The following is a 19,390-nucleotide window of genomic DNA, read 5'->3' on the forward strand; positions in this document are numbered from 1 at the left end:
TCCCCTCTATCAAATCTAAATGTCTGTGCATGTTTAATCTGCTCACTTGCAGTACAGCATGATTTTGCCATGGTACAGTTACTTGCTTTTTTTTGCTTTGCACTTAACTCAGAACCAGCCCCTACATTGTACTGATTTCTATTTATGATAAGATAGAATAGTTTAAGGGCAACTATTCTTTTTTTTTACATTTGCATGTATCTAATGCCTAACACAGATTAATGCAATAGCCATCTTCTTTTCATTTCTTGTTTTTAACATATATCATTTCCTATCATGATTTAACTCACCCATGATCCCCTCTTCCGTCATATTCATGTGTGACAATCCTCTAGCAATACAACTGCTGCGTGGAAGGCTAGAGCAGGAAGCAAGACTGGTGTCTTTATTTAGTGCGGGCTGGTGTGATTTATCAGGATGTGGTATGGAAGGTAGATAGTAACTAGGTCGACAGTGGGGTCGACAGTAACTAGGTCGACAGGGTCTATAGGTCGACAGGGTCTAGGTCGACAGGTCAAAAGGTTGACATGAGTTTATGTTTTTTTTGTGTTGTTTTCTTCGTAGAGTGACCGGGAACCTCAATTAGTGCACCGCTTCGCTCGCCATGCTTCGGGCAGATTACCGTTCCAATCGTAGTCCACGTGGATCGTTAAGTATGAAAAAGTTCAAAAAAAGAAAAAAAATCTTGAAAAACTCATGTCGACCTTTTGACCTGTCGATATACAACATTTCGACCTAGAGACCCTGTCGACCTAGAAACCCTGTCAACCAATAGTGGTCGATCTAGATAGTGTCTACCTAGTTACTGTCGACCTAGAGACCGGATCCCGCTTTATCAGTGGTCCAAAAACAGGACAAACGGCAGTTACATACAGTTCCCTAAATCGAATCATAGCATGTGCAGCCGGGCAGCATAAAACTACAGTATGCGACTTATGTTCAACTAGTATTAAATTAGTCAATACAACTAATCATATAAATCTATATTGACTATCAATAAAGAATTTTGGAAAATTCTATACCTATTTTTTATTTAGATTAGGAAATGTTGACTCTTCTGTGTGTGGTGATGCTGCATGCCCAAAAACAGAATACCTTCTATGCACTACAAGCAACAGGAAAATATTCCACAACAATTGACCAAAGTCTGGTAGTGACTGTGTAATCAGACCTATTCTAATAGATGGGCCTCAGAAACAATGTCATTGGTATAATATAACCAGCAAACCACTTACTCCCCACTTCACATCCTTCCAACCCTTTCCTCAAAATGAACATGTCACCTCCATGCTGCATCCAGTTTCTGTGAGTCTCGATGGCATGGTCTTGGCATGTTCCTGCTGCTGTAACTTCATCTAGATTGTTTTTCAGCCGCATCTAAAAGTGCCAGAGTTGTATGGAGAGGAGTCACTAACGTCATCACGCAAACACAGAGACAAGTATATTTTCTTATGATTCTATTATTATATTAGCACAGTTTACATTATTTCAGCGACAACAATGACAATTCTACAGTGAAGTATCAAAGGTTCAGCAGACCACATAAATATAATGATATACTTACACATACTACCGGTCTAACCATTGCTACTCTACAGACCTTAAAAACTCCAATTGGAATGTAAACCAACCCCGACATCAATAGGATACTTACAATTGTCTTTTTTGTCCAGGTCACCATTCTGATCCGAGGTCTTATACACTCTAATGACTACTCTAGTCTATATTTATCGATTTTTTTTATTTGGCATACAGTATAAATATGTAGTAAACATTATCCATATAAAGGATATTCTACTCCGAACTAAATATATTGTCCTGCAAAGAGCAGATGGAACGAGCATGTGTGGTGTTATACATGGCAGTAGGACAGTTTCTCTCTATGGGGCATACTTTATTATAATCGCGTTTCAGACCCAATAATTATAATTTATCACCGCTGTTCATGGCAATAAGAAATTATTTATCACCCAAATATACTATTCATCACATGTCCATCCCTGCGACGCAAAAGCAATCATTTCACTTCTCCTTTGGGAGCCGGGGCCATTCTTCGGACCACACATATGCAGCCGTGGTGGAATCCCTGGCGTCCTGTCGCCCATAGGCTATAGCAGCTAACGCCATCTTCAGGTGACGTTATCCGCTGAAGCTAAAGTCCAGAATTGGAAAATCTAACTGCTTTGCAGACCTGATAGAAACCTTCTGTATGCAGGCTGTGAATGCAAGGAATCCTATCCATTTGCAGATATGCTGCAAGTATTAAGTGATAATTAGGCCCCTATCTGTGTGTGGATATCTCTGCATCCTTTTCTGTAGGCAGTCCCTACCATCTATAAATACTAGAAAGAGTAATACAGTCCAAGGACATTGTCGCAGTGTACAAAGCAGCATAACACCAGTCCTCGCTTTGGGATCAGTCTGCTATTAGGCATTTTCTTTTTTGCTACATACAGATAAGGCTTGTAAGAGCTTTCTTACTTATATGTTCCTCTCACACAAAAAGGTTTTAGCTGCTGGCTGACAAAATACATTTCTGAGTTTTTGAATAAAAATGTAATGAAAGAAACATCATTGTATATTTTATATTTCTATTATCCCAACTGTGTAGCACTGCAACACTTTACAGTCTCTACTGGGAGATTTCACCTTAGAACACTTGGTAACGTAGTCAAAGCCCCAGGCCACTTGTTTCCCATGACCTGAATTGCGGTAGTCTGTTTCCTGGGATTCCTAGCTCTGTGGCTAAGGGATATTAATGAAATTGGCAGCCACCACGGAGGGCCTGACTTGCAGATGGAGCCCTATTTTGTCTGTCCCATCTCATAAACTGCTGATGCCTTTGTCCCCAGTGGGGTAACTGCTAGAATTGGGAATTTGAACATCAATGGACTAAAGTGAAGGTACTACCACAATTCAGATAAGGATAGGAGTGCCGAGGGTGGTACAGACATGCAGGGGAGGTGCAACTACACCTTCCTGTAATGCCACAATCAAGTCCCCAAGCTTGCACCATAGTATAGTATATAATGAAATTACATAGCCACACCCTCACCAGTGGCCACACCCACCAACAGCCAGGCCAATCCAAAGTTTCTGCGGCTCTATATAAAAAAAAAGTGTGGCATGGGAAAATTTTCAAACCAACAAGTAAGTTAAAAGTCCGTCATAATTATAAAAATCTCACCATTTTAATATTGCTATTGCCCACCCATGGAACATGGCAGCACTGTGTTGCATTATAAAATAACTTAATAAATTAATATATTCAATAGGACCTCTGTTAGTACTGTACATCTAGTTTTGCTCATGTCAGAGTCATCATGCCATTTGTTCTAAAACTACTTTTGAGTCCTTTTTAATTACTAGTAAGATTGGAATGATATGTCACTTAAATACAGGTGACAAATCCAATTGAAGTATTCCAGTGAGTCAAAACAAAATATGTCCTTGTTACTGTATCTTTGAGAAAGAAAGAAAGAAAGAAAGAAAGAAAGAAAGAAAGAAAGAAAGAAAGAAAGAAAGAAAGAAAGAAAGAAAGAAAGAAAGAAAGAAAGAAAGAAAGAAAGAAAGAAAGAAAGAAAGAGGCCATTATACAATATGGGTTGGGATGCAGTCAGGATCCCGACAGGTTATATTTCTAACCATCATTAAAATAAACTCACTTTTATGTTTTAAAACTACATGTATGTGCTTCACTATAAGAAAACCCCCCAAAAACGAGATTTATGGTAAGAACTTAACGTTGTTAAATCTCTTTCTGCGAGGTACACTGGGTTCCACAGGGAATAACATTGGGGGGTGCAGAGTAGGATCTTGATCCGAGGCACCAACAGGCTAAAAGCTTTGACTGTTCCCAGAATGCATAGCGCCGCCTCCTCTATAACCCCGCCTCCGTGCACAGGAGCTCAGTTTTGTTAACCAGTCCAATGCAGTAGCAGGTAAAAGAGACGACAACCGTTAGTAGCCACGTACACCACATTCTCACGACAGGAGAAGGTATCAGCGGCTAATGCCATACAGACCCAAAGAAGCTAAGTGCATCAGGGTAGGCACCCTGTGAAACCCAGTGTACCTCGCAGAAAGAGATTTAACAACGGTAAGTTCTTACCGTAAATCTCATTTTCTGCAGCGGGGTACACTGGGTTCCACAGGGAATAACATTGGGGATGTCCTAAAGCAGTTCCTCAAGGGAGGGGACGCACTAAAGCGGGCACAAGAACCCGGCGTCCAAAGGAAACATCCTGGTAGGCGGATGTATCGAAGGCATAGAACCTTATGAACGTGTTCACTGAGGACCACGTAGCCGCCTTGCACAATTGTTCAAGGGTCGCACTACGGCTGGCCGCCCAAGTAGATCCAACAGACTGAGTAGAATGGGCCTTGATAGTAGCAGGAACTGGACGACCAGCCTGTACATAAGCATGTGCAATCACCATTCTAATCCATCTGGCCAGGGTATGCTTGTGAGCAGGCCAGCCACGTTTGTGAAAGCCAAACCGTACAAAGAGAGAATCAGACTTCCTAATAGGAGTTGTCCTCTTTACATAGATACGAAGAGCCCATACCACATCCAAAGACAGCTCTCTGGAAGACAATTCAGGAGAGACAAAGGCCGGAACCACAATCTCCTGATTAAGGTGGAAAGAAGACACCACCTTAGGTAGGTACCCAGGACAAGTCCTGAGAACCGCCCGATCACGGTGAAAAATCAGATAGGGGGAGCTACAAGACAAGGCTCCCAAATCTGACACCCATCTAGCAGAGGCAATAGCCAGTAGAAACAATACCTTAAGAGAAAGCCACTTAAGGTCTGCTGATTCAAGAGACCCTTGTAATGCCTCCAGAACCACCAACAAATCCCAAGGAGCCACAGGTAAGGAGGTTGAATCCGTAACACAACCTGAGTGAATGTATGAACATCAGGTAGAGTCGCAATTTTTCTCTGAAACCAAACCGACAAGGCAGAGATATGAACCTTGATGGAGGCCAGACGAAGGCCCAAGTCCAGACCCTGTTGCAGGAAGGCCAAAAGTTTGGCCGTACTAAACTTGCAAGCATCATGATTGTTAGATGCGCACCAAGCAAAGTAAGAAATCCAGACCCTATGATAAATCCGGGCAGAAGCCAGTTTCCGGGCCTTTAACATAGTTTGAATGACCGCCTCAGAAAAACCTTTGGCCCTCAGGACCGAAGCTTCAAGAGCCATGCCATCAAAGCCAACCGGGCCAAATCCTGATATACACAAGGGCCCTGAACGAGAAGATCTGGGCACTGCGGAAGCAGAAGGGGACGCTCTATCGAGAGACCCTGAAGGTCTGAGAACAAATGCCATCTGGGCCACGCTGGGGCAATCAGAAGGAGTCCTCCTTCTTGTTTGAACTTCCTTATTACCCTGCGCAGAAGTGACACCGGAGGGAACACGTAGGGCAGCCGAAAGTTCCATGGAATTGCCAGTGCGTCCACAAACGCTGCTTGAGGATCCCTTGTTCTTGCTCCGAAGACCGGAAGCTTGTGATTGTGTCGAGACGCCATCAGGTCCGCATCTGGGAGGCCCCACTTGTCCACTAGGAGTTGAAATACTTCTGGATGGAGGCTCCACCCTCCGGTGTGTATGTCCTGACGACTGAGGAAGTCCGCTTCCCAGTTGAGGACCCCCGGAATGAACTCTGTCGATATGGCCGGCAGGTGGCGTTCTGCCCACTGAAGAATCCTTGATACTTCCCTCATTGCCATGCAGCTTCGAGTGCCGCCTTGATGATTTATGTACACCATTGTGGTGGCGTTGTCCGACTGTACTTGAACAGGTCTGTTCTGTATTAAATGCTGGGCAAAGTTCAGTGCATTGAACACTGCCCGCAGTTCCAGAATGTTTATCAGGAGTAGAGACTGCTCCCTGGTCCACCGACCCTGAATGGAGTGTTGCTCCAACACCGCGCCCCAACCTCTCAGACTGGCATCCGTCATCAGAAGCACCCAATTGGAGATCCAGAAGGGACGACCCCTGCTCAAACGTTGGTCCTGCAGCCACCAGCTCAGTGACAGACGGACTTCCGGAGATAAGGAGATCATGCGAGGCCTGATCCGGTGAGGCAGGCCGTCCCATTTGGCAAGAATCAGTTTCTGCAGAGGGCGAGAATGGAATCGAGCGTACTCCACCATGTCGAAAGCCGACACCATGAGACCTAGCACTTGCATTGCCAAGTGTATCGACACTTGCGGACGAGATAGGAAGAATCGAATCCTGTCCTGAAGTTTCAAGACCTTCTCCTGAGACAAGAACAACTGCTGGTTGTGAGTGTCCAACAACGCCCCCAGGTGCACCATGCTCTGAGCAGGGACCAGGGAAGATTTTTTCCAGTTGATGAGCCACCCGTGGCCTTGCAAAAACTGGAGCGTCAAATCCAGATGATGAAGGAGAATTTCTGGAGAATTTGCCAGGATCAACAAGTCGTCCAGATACGGGAGGATCCTGACCCCTTGACGGCGGAGTACAGCCGTCATTACCGCCATGAACTTCGTGAAGACTCGCGGAGCCGTGGTCAAACCAAAAGGTAAAGCCCGAAATCGATAATGGAGGTTGCCCATAGCAAACCTCAAATACTGCTGATGCGACATTGCAATAGGAATATGCAGGTAAGCATCCTGTATGTCCAGTGAGACCATACAGTCCCCTGGCTCCAAGGCCAGAACAATAAAGCGAAGTGTTTCCATACGAAACTTGGAGACTCTCACAAATTTGTTCAAGGACTTGAGGTTGAGAATGGGCCGAGAGGACCCATTCGGTTTCGGGACTAGGAACAGCGGTGAATAGTACCCCTTGCCTCTCTGAGCCAAAGGCACCTGTACTACCACTCCTGTGTCCAGGAGGGACTGTACCACCAAATTTAGAGTTTTTGCCTTCATCTGATCCGAAGGGATGTCTGTCAGGCAAAATCGATGAGGGGGACGATTATTGAAGGATATGGCATAACCTTGAGTGCCGACTTCCCGTACCCAGGCATCGGAAGTAATCTTCAACCATTCCTAAGTAAACCCTAGAAGTCAGCCTCCCACCCTGGGATCTCCCAGAGGGAGGCCCGCCCCGTCATGCAGCAGGCTTGTCAGTTTTGGAAGCTGCCTGACGGGCAGCCCAGGCACGTTTAGGTTTGGGCTTAGTGGTTTTGGAAGTGTAAGCCTGTTTCGGGTACTCCTGACCTTTTGCTTTACCTGAAGGACGAAAGGAGCGAAAGGAAGTACTCTTAAACTTCGGCACCAAAGGAGCAGTACTAGGTAGACACGCTGTTTTAGCAGAAGCTAAGTCAGCCACTATTTTGTTGAGGTCCTCTCCAAAAAGAATGTCTCCCTTAAAAGGGAGCACCTCCAGGGTTTTCTTAGGATCCAGATCCACAGACCAGGACCGAAACCATAGAATCCGGCGAGCCAAAATGGACGTAGTAGAAGCCTTGGCCGCCAGAATACCGGCGTCAGAAGCCGCCTCCTTAATGTAATGAGAGGCTGTGACAATATACGAGAGACATTGTCTAGCAATATCAGAAAAGTTGGAAGGCATGCTTCAATAGCTTCTGCAGCCCAAGTAGCTGCAATAGTGGGCCGATGCACAGCTCCTGCTAGTGTGCAAATCGCCTTTTAGCAACCCACACACGCTTATCCATCGGCTCTTTCAGAGAAGTGACGGTAGTTACAAGAAGAGCTGAAGAAACCACCAGCTGCTCCACTTGCAAATCCACCGGCGGGGGTGTTTCCCAATTTTTACTTAGCTCCGTAGTGAGGGGATAGCGAGCCAGCATTTCCTTGTGAGGTGTGAATTTCTTTCCCGAATTTTCCCAGGATTCCTGACGTATGCCAACTAAATGGTCAGAGTGAGGCAAAACTTGTTTAATAACCTTCTGACACTTAAATCTGTCCGGTTTCTTAGAGGTAGCATCAGGCTCTGGGTCATCAGTAATTTGAAGAATCAGTCTGATAGCCTCCAGTAAGTCAGGAACATCCACCTGAGAGACAGATTCCCCATCAGAAGTATCTGGGTCAGTATCTGTGGGATCAGTATACACGCCATCCTCATCAGACGAGGTGTCTGGGATGTGGGTGGATTGTGAGGAAGTAGTAGCCCGTTTAGAGGACCCCTTGGTCTTAGGTGGGCAAGAGTTAGATTTTTGTTTTGTCAGTGAGTGGTTCAATTGCTGTAACTGAGTGGACAGGTGATCTGCCCATGGCGGATTAATCACCGGGACAATATGTGGTTGTACCGGCACGTGAGGTCCCATAGGGGGCGTAAGTCTAGTTACCAGCATACTTAATAATGTGGAGAAAGTAGCCCAAGGTGGGTCATTATGAACCCCCGTCGCTACGATCCCACTGGGGGGTAGGGAACCCCCAGAACCTGAACGCTCTGCTGCTATGTTTTCCTCTAACGTGTCCGCAGCATCACCACCACACAATGTGGGATCAGCCACAGCTCCGTCGCCCCTTGTAGCTGACATACCTGTAAGCTCAAATCACGGGCAACACAGTAAAATATCAGCAGTCTAAAACCTTGTCAAGACCCCCTGTGCAGTGTATTAGCACAAACAGAGAATTCAAGAGGTATATGGTGACTGAAAACACAGAGAAAAATACTCAACAAGTATATCCTGTGAAACTCCTATATTAAATAATAGCCCTGACGCACTGAGCCCCCACAGGGTACAGAATATAGGGATAGCAATCTGAGGGCCTAATTCTGAGTTGATCGCAGCAGCAAATTTGTTAGCAGTTGGGCAAAACCACGTGCAGTGCAGGTGGGACAGATGTAACATGTGCAGAGAGAGTTAGATTCGGGTGGGGTGTATTCAAACTGAAATCTATATTGCAGTGTAAAAATAAAGCAGCCAGTATTTACCCTGCACAGAAACAAAATAACCCACCCAAATCTAACTCTCTCTGCAAATGTTATATCTGCCCCCCTGCAGTGCACATGGTTTTGCCCAATTGCTAACAAACTTGCTGCTGCGATCAACTCAGAATTACCCCCTGAGTGAGATACACGGAATGGAAGTCACGCAGCAGTTATATATGCACACACACACAGTCACATGTACAATGCAGAAATTATGACATAAAACTGCACTGGACTAGCAATACAAAAAGTAATACTAAGTACAGCTATACAATCAATAGATATATCAATGCACAGTAAATACTGGATGTATATCACAGGGTACTTCTACTACATAACCCTTACTAATGGCACTGTTTCTTAACTAACACTGTCAACAGACATGTAGAATACTTAAGTGTCCTGTAAAATGCACATCGCTGACATGTAGGCGGCTTTACAGCGGAGGATTTGCCTAAGCAGTCCCAGTATCAGCTCATCATGTGAAAATGGCGCCCAGCCGCTGACAGGGAGTGACGGGAAGAGAGAGATGCAGCTCCAGGGCGGTAACATTTACTCTAAATGGCGCCCTGGGGCTGGGGGAGGGGCTACAGGTCAAAGCCTTATCCCCTTGCTGGACTTCACCACCGGGTACCGTGGGCCATATAACAAATGGTTTTTGCCAAAACCGACCTGTGCCCTTGCCCTGGTGGTCTAGTGGGGTCTCTGTTCTGCCACAGTGTCCACGCCAGCTCGCACGGCCTGCCTCCCACCGGCCGCGCCGGATCGCGATTTCCAGGGGGACCCTCTTGCCTCCTCCCTGAGTGCGGCCACGCGATCCTGGAGACTGCGGTGGTGTGTGTGTGCCTGTATGTTGAAACCGGAGCTTCCGCTGTAAGTACCCGGCAACCATAGAAACATAGAATTTGTCGGCAGATAAGAACCACTTGGCCCATCTAGTCTGCCCCCTTTTTTTTTTTTTATATTATTTTTATCTCAAACCTTATTTGATCCTTATTTCTTTGTAAGGATATCCTTATGTCTACTGTCTTAGCCTCTACCACCTCTGATGGCGCGGGAATATACAGCGCCGCTGGGGGAGGTGATGGAGCTGCAGCAGGAGATGTCTGACTGACATCTAACACCCACAGTGTCTCTGCTGCAGCCCTTGAAGTCTTCAACTTTCACTTAAAAAAGCTCTTCTGAGGGCTACTTGGAGCAGCCCTGCCTGTTGTCTGCCTGTTGTAGGCACCAACTACAAAACTGAGCTCCTGTGCACGGAGGCGGGGTTATAGAGGAGGCGGCGCTATGCATTCTGGGAACAGTCAAAGCTTTTAGCCTGTTGGTGCCTAGGATCAAGATCCTACTCTACATCCACCGATGTTATTCCCTGTGGAACCCAGTGTACCCCGCTGCAGAAACAATAGATTTCCAAAATATGTATTCATTTCAAAATGTATAACTTTTTTTTATCAGGCACCATTTCAGTGGACATTTAATAAGAAACAAGTATAACCAGTTTATTATTAATAATATTTTTACTACTACTGCTTATTTGAAAAAAATACATTTACCTATTAGATGGTATTATTAAAGATCAAGATGCCTCTTTATAGTTCTACATATTTAAACATGGAAAATAATCATCTGCAATAATTTTCTGATCCTTGGTTGCCGTGACCTACACCGTGATCATAAATGCTATAAATAGTATATAAATAACCATTACACAACAATTTGTAGGACTCCAATAGAAGGCGCTTTTTAATAATAATAATACTAATACAGGTTGAGTATCCCATATCCAAATATTCCGAAATACGGAATATTCCGAAATACGGACTTTTTTTTAGTGAGAGTGAGATAGTGAAACCTTTGTTTTTTGATGGCTCAATGTACACAAACTTTGTTTAATATACAAAGTAATTAAAAATATTGTATTAAATGACCTTCAGGCTGTGTGTATAAGGTGTATATGAAACATAAATGAATTGTGTGAATGTAGACACACTTTGTTTAATGCACAAAGTTACAAAACATATTGGCTAAAATGACCTTCAGGCTGTGTGTATAAGGTGTATATGTAACATAAATGCATTCTGTGCTTAGAATTAGGTCCCAACACCATGATATCTCATTATGGTATGCAATTATTCCAAAATACGGAAAAATCCGATATCCAAAATACCTCTGGTCCCAAGCATTTTGGATAAGGGATACTCAACCTGTAATACCACAAGTATAAAACACAAGATACGTCCCTGGAGTTGTGAATGGAAAAGATCTCCATAGAACAATTCAGGAGCTTTTTTTCTTTACCAAAGGTCTTCTCTCAGGGTGATGTCAGCATGTAAAAAAAACAATAATATATACATGTGTAGTAGAGTTTTTATAAAAAACACAAATCTTTGTTATTGTGTTATGCACATAAAACATTTCAGTCTGGTCAGCTGAGAGTGTGGGCAATTTGCTATACCATTTAGGTATCAACTGATTTTTTTATGTATTTATCCTGATTTTTAGGGAAAATATTCTTCGGGAAATTTGGATCTTTTTATCATTGTGAACCATTACCATTTTCTAGGGACCTTGAGTCCCGTTGTAATTTTATTTTTTGGAATTTGTTTTATTAATCATCCAGTAGTGTGTTTGCTTTTTATCTTGTACCCCAATTGTGTGGGGCTTTTTTAAATAAAAATATTTTTGTTTATGTGGTTGTTTGCTGCTGAAATTGTTTATGGTGCTCGTCTTTGGAAGATCCACACATGGGGATGTAAATTATGGTGACCACATACAGGCTGAGTCCTTGAAAGAAACCCAGATACCGTATGCTTGAACAGAACGGATTCTCCCTTGAGTAGGGTACGCCCCGTATCAACAGCTAAGAATACTTTTCTGAACACAAAAGAAACCTTTATAAACTTCAATTCAACCTGTTGTCCTGTGAGTGGGGTACGCTTACCTAAGATCTAAGGGTTACATTATATGTTGGTGCTCCAAACATTGTGGTGGATAAAGATAATTTTATATGTGTGATACATCTCTTGAAGTGTGAGTTAGGGTACGCTCCTTTGCTAGACTAGCTCACCCCCCTCTGAAATATTTTGTGTGCATCACACAATAAGAAAGACTTTTGTGTTTTTTATAAAAACTCTAGTACACATGTATATATTATTGTTTTTTTACATGCTGACATCAACCTGAGAGAAGACCTTTGGTAAAGAAAAAAAAAGCTCCTGAATTGTTCTACGGAGATCTTTTCCATCCACAACTCCAGGGACGTATCTTGTGTTTTATACTTGTATTATTATTGGTAAAAAGAACCTTCTATTTGAGTCCTACACATTGTTGTGTAATGTTTTTTTGCTTTTGAACTTTAGGTAAGGTTCATCTGTGGTGAATCAATTTGCGGGCTGCTTCTAGTGCGCCACTTACCAGGGATTCAAATTGTTTACTCTATGGGGGTAATTCTGAGTTGATCGCAGCAGGAACTTTGTTAGCAGTTGGGCAAAACCATGTGCACTGCAGGGGGCAGATATAACGTGCAGAGAGAGTTAGATTTGGGTGGGGTGTGTTCAATCTGCAATCTAAATTGCAGTGTAAAAATAAAGCAGCCAGTATTTACCCTGCACAGAAACAAAATAACCCACCCAAATCTAACTCTCTCTGCACATGTTATATCTGCCTCCCCTGCAGTGCACATGGTTTTGCCCAACTGCTAACAAAATTCCTGCTGCAATCAACTCAGAATTACCCCCTATATACAGTAAACGACCTCCTTGAATTTGATTTTGTAGCTGTAAGAAAAACATGCACAAGCATGGTCATTTTTAACCACTCAAATTTTACACCTAGCTGTCAGACACATTGCTCCATGTTTGCCGGTGGGCGTGAATCTCTTACTTCAATGCTTATACATAGGGGTATATTTACTAAGGTCCCGATTTTGACCGAGATGGTGTCTTTTCTTCAAAGTGTCATCTCGGGAATTTACTAAACTCAAATCACGGCAGTGATGAGGGCATTCGTATTTATTTGGAAGTCCAAGAAAAAAAATACGAATGAATACACCATCGGTCAAATACGCCTGTAATTTGGTAGAACTCGGTCATTTACTAAAAAGTGTAATTCACAAACACTGCCGACAATAGCCAAACACTGCCGTGAAAAAATACCAATCGTGAAAAAGTGCTAAAATAAAAAAACAGACCTGCTTTTTTTTACCGTGTTCTGATAGGCATGCACGGATCCATGAGATCCGTGCATGTTTATCAGTGGGAAAGGGTGGGAAAGTGTTAAATGTGCCCCAAAAAAATGCGTAGGGTCCCCCCTCCTAATCAAAACCAGCCCCGGGCTCATTGAGCCGGTCCTGGTTGAAAAAATATGGGGGGAAAATTGACCGGGGTTCCCCCATATTTAATCAACCAGCACCGGGCTCTGCGCCTGGTCCTGGTTCCAAAAATACGGGGGACAAAAAGCGTAGGGGTCTCCCGTATTTCTGAAACCAGCACCGGCCTCCACTAGCCAGATACATAATGCCACAGCCGGGGGACACTTTTATATTGGTCCTGCGGCCCTGGCATTACATACCCAACTAGTCACCCCTGGCCGGGGTACCCTGGAGGAGTGGGGGTCCCTTCAATCAAGGGGTCCCCCCCTCCAGCCACCCAAGGGCCAGGGGTGAAGCCCGAGGCTGTCCCCCCCATCCAAGGGAGGCGGATGGGGGGCTGATATCCTTTTTGACAAAATTTGAATATTGTTTTTAGTAGCAGTACTACAAGTCCCAGCAAGCCTCCCCCGCAAGCTGGTACTTGGAGAACCACAAGTACCAGCATGCGGTGGAAATCCGGGCCCGCTGGTACCTGTAGTACTACTACTAAAAAAATACCCCAATAAAAACAGAAGACACACACCTTGAAAGTAAAAGTTTAATTCATACATCCACACCTCCAAACATACATACTTACCTATGTTCACACGAGGGTCGGTCCTCTTCTCCATGTAGAATCCATGGGGTACCAGTTGAAAAAATGATACTCACATAATCCAGTGTAGATCGGTCCTCTTCTGTTCTATTTGTAATCCACGTACTTTGCAAAATAAAAAAACGGACACCCGACCACGCACTGAAAGGGGCCCCATGTTTTCACATGGGACCCCTTTCCCCGACTGCCAGGAACCCCCCCTGACTTCTGTCTAAGAGGGTTCCTTCAGCCAATCAGGGAGCGCCACGTCGTGGCACCCTCCTGATTGGCTGTGTGCTCCTGTAGTGTATGTCAGGCAGCACACGGCAGTGATACAATGTAGCGCCTATGCGCTCCATTGTAACCAATGGTGGGAACTTTGTGGTCAGCGGTTGACCGAAAGTAACCTCACCGCTGACCACAAAGTTCCCACCAAATTTTTTTTTTAAATGCGTGGGGTCCCCCCTCCTAAGCAAAACCAGCCTCGGGCTCTTTGAGCCGGTCCTGGTTGAAAAAATATGGGGAAAAAATTGACCGGGGATCCCCCATATTTAATCAACCAGCACCGGGCTCTGCGCCTGGTACTGGTTCCAAAAATACGGGGGACAAAAAGCGTAGGGGTCCCCCGTATTTCCGAAACCAGCACCGGGCTTCACTAGCCAGATACATAATGCCACAGCCGGGGGACACTTTTATATTGGTCCCTGCGGCCCTGGCATTACATACCCAACTAGTCACCCCTGGCCGGGGTACCCTGGAGGAGTGGGGGCCCCTTCAATCAAGGGGTCCCCCCCTCCAGCCACCCAAGGGCCAGGGGTGAAGCCCGAGGCTGTCCCCCCCATCCAAGGGCGGCGGATGGGGGGCTGATAGCCTTTCAATAGTAATATTGTTCTTTACAGGTGGCCTACAGGTCCCAGCAAGCCTGCCCCAGCATGCTGGCACTTGGAGAACCACAAGTTCCAGCATGCCCGGACATAAAGGGCCCACTGGCACCTGTACTCCACCTGTAAAGAAAATATTGGAAAAAAAACCACGACACGTTCTTTAAAAAATCCTTTATTAAACTGGGTCTTCACCTGGGAGGCGGCCTTTAAGCTCTTTTGCATGGCCGCCGCCTTCCCAGGGCTTCCGGCGTCTTCACCTGGGGGGGCGCCACCTCCCCAGGGCTTCTGGGGTCTTGCTCCGGCGTCTTCACCTGGTGGGCGGCGGCTGCTAAGCTCTTTTGCATAGCCGCCGCCCATCCAGGACTTCCACGGCGTCTTCAGTCTTCAGGAGCTCTTCTCCGCTCCTCCTCCGCCGTCGGACTGAAAGCCGCTGCCTCGCGCTGACTTATATAAGTCAGCGGGAGGGGGCGGGGCGATGACGCGGCGAGCCGTGATTGGCTCGCGGCGGCCATCTTGAATTTCAAAAATGACGCTGAGGCGCCATTTTTGAAACTGGTACCGCTCCGCTGCCAAACTCTGCAAGATAAAGGTAAATTTCTGCCGCCCGCACCGCCGCCGCCGCCCGCACCGCCGCCGCCTCCGCCCGCACCACCGCCTCAACCCGCCGCCGCCCACACCGCCACCGCAACCCGCCGCCGCCCGCACCGCCGCCACAACCCGCCACCGCAACCCGCCGCCGCCACCACCCGCCGCCGCCCGCACCACCGCCGCTGGCAACATCGCTATCGCCGGGAAAAATCGCTGGCCTCTAGCGATTTTAACTAACTTTCCCAGCGACATAGCCAAAATTGACTTGCCTGCACTGACTATTTTTCCCAGCGATAGCGACCTGGCGGGGACGCGCATCGCTATCGCTGCCTGTGTACACACGGAGCGATCTGCACTAACTTTCTGAGCGATTTTGACTATATAGTCAAAATCGCTCAGTTATATCGCTCCGTGTGTATGCACCTTAAGAATCAAACATGATGTCAACAAAAAATGCTCTTTGTTAATTAAAAAAAAAAGCGTTAAAGGAGAAAATTCTCTGATGAAGTGTATAGACTTGAAAGTCTATTTAGTAAATACAATGATGTCTTTAAGGGGATCCGGTCTCTAGGTCGACAAGACTTAGGTCGACAGTGTCTAGGTCGACCACTATCAGTCGACAGTAAGTAGGACGACATGGTTTCTAAATTGACAGGGACTCTAGGTAGACATGTACTAGGTCAACATGTACTAGGTCGACATGACAAAAGGTCAACATAAGTTTTTCACTTTTTTTTTCATTTTTTGAACTTTTTCATACTTTACAATCCACGTGGACTACAATCGGGAACGGTAATCTTGCCCTAGTGCGAGGGGACATGGTGCACTAATTGGGGTTCCCCGTCACTCTACGAAGAAAACGACATCAACATTTTTAAAAAAAACTCATGTCGACCTAGTACATGTCGACCTAGAGTCCCTGTCAACCTACTTACTGTCAACCAATAGTGGTCGACCTAGACACTGTCAACCTAAGTCTATCCTATCTAACATACCACACCCGTCTTTAAGCAGCTATTTGTGCTAATTGCCAATCTACTATCATCATCAGGAAGACAATGCAGTGGAGGCTCCCGCGGATTGCAAACCCCAGGATCGTGAAGATGCAGGGGCTAATATAAGAGGTACAATATAGCCAGTTATACAGGTGAGGTATGCATCTAATAAATATGTACCTTTGGTTTATTATGCCTTGTTTTTTGTGGTTTTTTTTATTTATTTTGCTTTACTCCGTGGTCTTATTTGGTATTAAAGTTCTTTCCTTAGCTTTCACATTACCCAAAGTTACAGTAATTGCAAGTGTTACAAATATATTACACACATCAACAACATTGCTGCAAGATATATAGAATCTTTCTTGAAAAAGCCACCCATAGAGTGGTGAAACATGTTGAATTGATTGCCTGTTCTCCTGGGAGGAATTGGAAGCCACACTGCACATTTTGGCTTACTATCAGCACACCAGCTAACATCACCATTTGGCACTCAGCATCTGACCGTTAAGATCCAGCACACTGTCTCTGCTCTTAATTAAACAGTGTTAGAGTGGTGCTGGCTGCACCTGACACAGCAGCATTACCTGGCACACAGGATCCTTCATCAGTCAGCTGTTTCCTCCGGTGACCAGACGGAGTCGAGGGACGCCCACCGTACCTGGATGCGCTGCAGCGACTAGATCCACGGCTACACACTATCTGCTTCCTGGTGGCCGGCCGGTATTGTGACAACGGGGACAACGCTCACAGACTTCACAGCAAGGTACCTCTGAATTCCCCAGTACACTACATCTAGCGTCAGCGACCATCCTCACACACCCGCAAGGGACACTATGATCTGGGGTCATCCCTGCTGGGACCTTGCTAAGTCTCAAGTTACTAGACCCCCACCATACAGTGTTACAGGTACGGAGTCTCTAGTTACACACAAGACATCACTGTGGATTTATCATAAGTAAGGAGCTGAGTATCCTAATCACCCGTATATGTGAGTCCATTAAGAATTATTAAAAGGACTATATAATCTTCCATTGTCCTGTATTGGACACTTATAACTATTGAGACTGCTTGATACTACAGTAACATTAGATATACATTGCAATTAATGTTACACGAAATGCTTTATGCTATTATTGTGTACACCAATTGTGACTAATTAGCTCTCGGGAGTACTATTTGTATTTTTAGATTTGATTTTTAATAAAACATATATTTTATATTTTATTGTCATGTGGACTGTGCCTTCCTGAAGCGCCAGGTGTAGCACTTTTTTAAAGAAAACCAGTGCTGGTGGCTGCCAATCAAACAATATGTGGACAAACAGAAGCAAATCCTGTCCCTCACTACATGACTGACCCTGAGGATGACATATACCGTATTTTTCGGACCATAAGACGCACTTTTTCTCCCCAAAAATGTGGGGGGAAAAGTATGTGCGTCTTATGGAGCGAATAAGAGCAGATGCAGATGGAGTTCGCGTGTAGCGGCGGGTCCTGGATGCTGCTGCTGCTGCTGCTGAGCCGTCATCAGCAGAGCGCGGCGCATCTCAGAGCCCAGCAGCAGAGCCCGGCATCATGTGACTCCCCCCCCCCCCGCTCCCCCACACCTCCTCCCTCCTCAGGAGTTTCCCTGCAGGCAGCGTTAGCTGAGTGCCTGGACATGGGGGAACCGGCGGGTCCTGGATGCTGCTGCTGCTGCTGCGCCGTCATCAGCAGAGCGCGGCGCATCTCAGAGCCCAGCAGTAGAGCCCGGCATCTACCCCACACCTCCTTGGTCCTCAGGAGTGCACCCGGGGCAAGCGTTAGCTGAGAGCCTGGACGCGGGGAACCACTGGTACTGTCTACAATATATGTGTGTGTGTGTGTGTGTGTGTGTGTGTGTGTGTCTGTGTATGCTGGCTCTGATGTGTGTGTGTGTGTGTGTGTCTGTGTATGTGTATGCTGGCTCTGATGTGTGTGTGTGTGTGTGTGTGTGTGTGTGTGTGTGTGTGTGTGTGTGTGTCTGTCTGTCTGTCTGTGTATGCTGGCTCTTTTTTTTCCAGTTTACTTACTCTAAAAACTAGGTGCGTCTTATGGTCCGGCGCGTCTTATGGTCCGAAAAATACGGTAAACACAATTTACTTCATAAAAAAAATAAAAATAGTACATTTCTCAAGAAGAAACTTTTGGCCTAGGAGTGCCGTGAAAAAAATTCTACTACTCTAGGGTGCCGTGATTCCAAAAAGTTTGGGAACCACTGGACTATAGCTTATTAAGGGTCTAATTCAGCATGGGTTGCAGATATTAGAAAAATCGCACACCTATAACCCATTACGGTAACAAGCGGGGAGAAGCCCAGCACAGGGCAAGTCTACCCTGCATGCCGGGTCCTGTCCCCCCCACAAACATGCAAGCGCATCGCAAGAGAGCGATGCACTCGTATGTTTAGGGTTACCTCCTGCCTGCGTAGCCTAGCTGCGAAGGCATTCAGCTGGCCGCTATCTTTTTGATCGATGCGCTGCTTGTGACATCACACAGCTGCAGTGACCCACCCCTCCAACAGTCTGGACACGCCTCCATTGTCTGGACCGTGTCCCTAAAATGGAACATCAATGCCCACAAAATGCGGCGTCGACGACCCATTCCTGCCCCCCTCCAAGTCTTAAACTGTTTTCTGAAGAGAACGCAGTCTAAGACATTGCGCATGCGTGTACAAGCATACTCGCTAAAATCGCTCCATAACAATTTCAGCAGATCAGCGATCCATGCTGAATTAGCCCCTAAATGCTAATAATGCATCCTTCATGGTCTGGTGACAATTGCTCCCAAATCAACCATTTGGACCCCCTCCAGAAATCCTGTGTTTGCCCCTCACCCTGACGCAGAAGTTTCCTTTATGTCCCATACGTGACATGGAATCATGGAATGGCCCCTTATTGGGTCATTTTAGAACTGGACCGTATCATAGTTCCCTATCCTCCCTCATTCTGCAGGAGACTCCTTGAAATAGTACCAATCTCCCTGACTCCCTGAATAGACCAGCAATCTCCCTGATTGCACCTTATGCCCATTATGTAGTTGTTACATTCTTGGGGGGAAAAAATAAATCAGAGATATATACATT

At 45.7% G+C, this 19,390-nt stretch overlaps 1 protein-coding gene across 8 annotated transcripts in view; it reads right to left on the minus strand.

The window, feature by feature from the left end:
- The window catches only part of RFX3 (regulatory factor X3), a 522,624-nt gene that overhangs the window by 363,814 nt on the left and 139,420 nt on the right, over positions 1 to 19,390 (minus strand). For 5 of the 8 annotated variants that reach the window (XM_063913968.1, XM_063913965.1, XM_063913964.1 and 2 more), the window contains exon 2: positions 1,236 to 1,377. The exons of 2 other annotated variants lie outside the window; for them this stretch is intronic. In XM_063913968.1, the coding sequence (XP_063770038.1) occupies positions 1,236 to 1,377 (142 nt within the window). The remainder of the gene's footprint in view (positions 1 to 1,235; positions 1,378 to 19,390) is intronic. One more of the 8 variants, XM_063913963.1, reaches the window with a different exon arrangement.

This window comes from Pseudophryne corroboree, chromosome 1 (assembly GCF_028390025.1).
Source record: "Pseudophryne corroboree isolate aPseCor3 chromosome 1, aPseCor3.hap2, whole genome shotgun sequence".
Classification (NCBI taxonomy): domain Eukaryota; kingdom Metazoa; phylum Chordata; class Amphibia; order Anura; family Myobatrachidae; genus Pseudophryne; species Pseudophryne corroboree.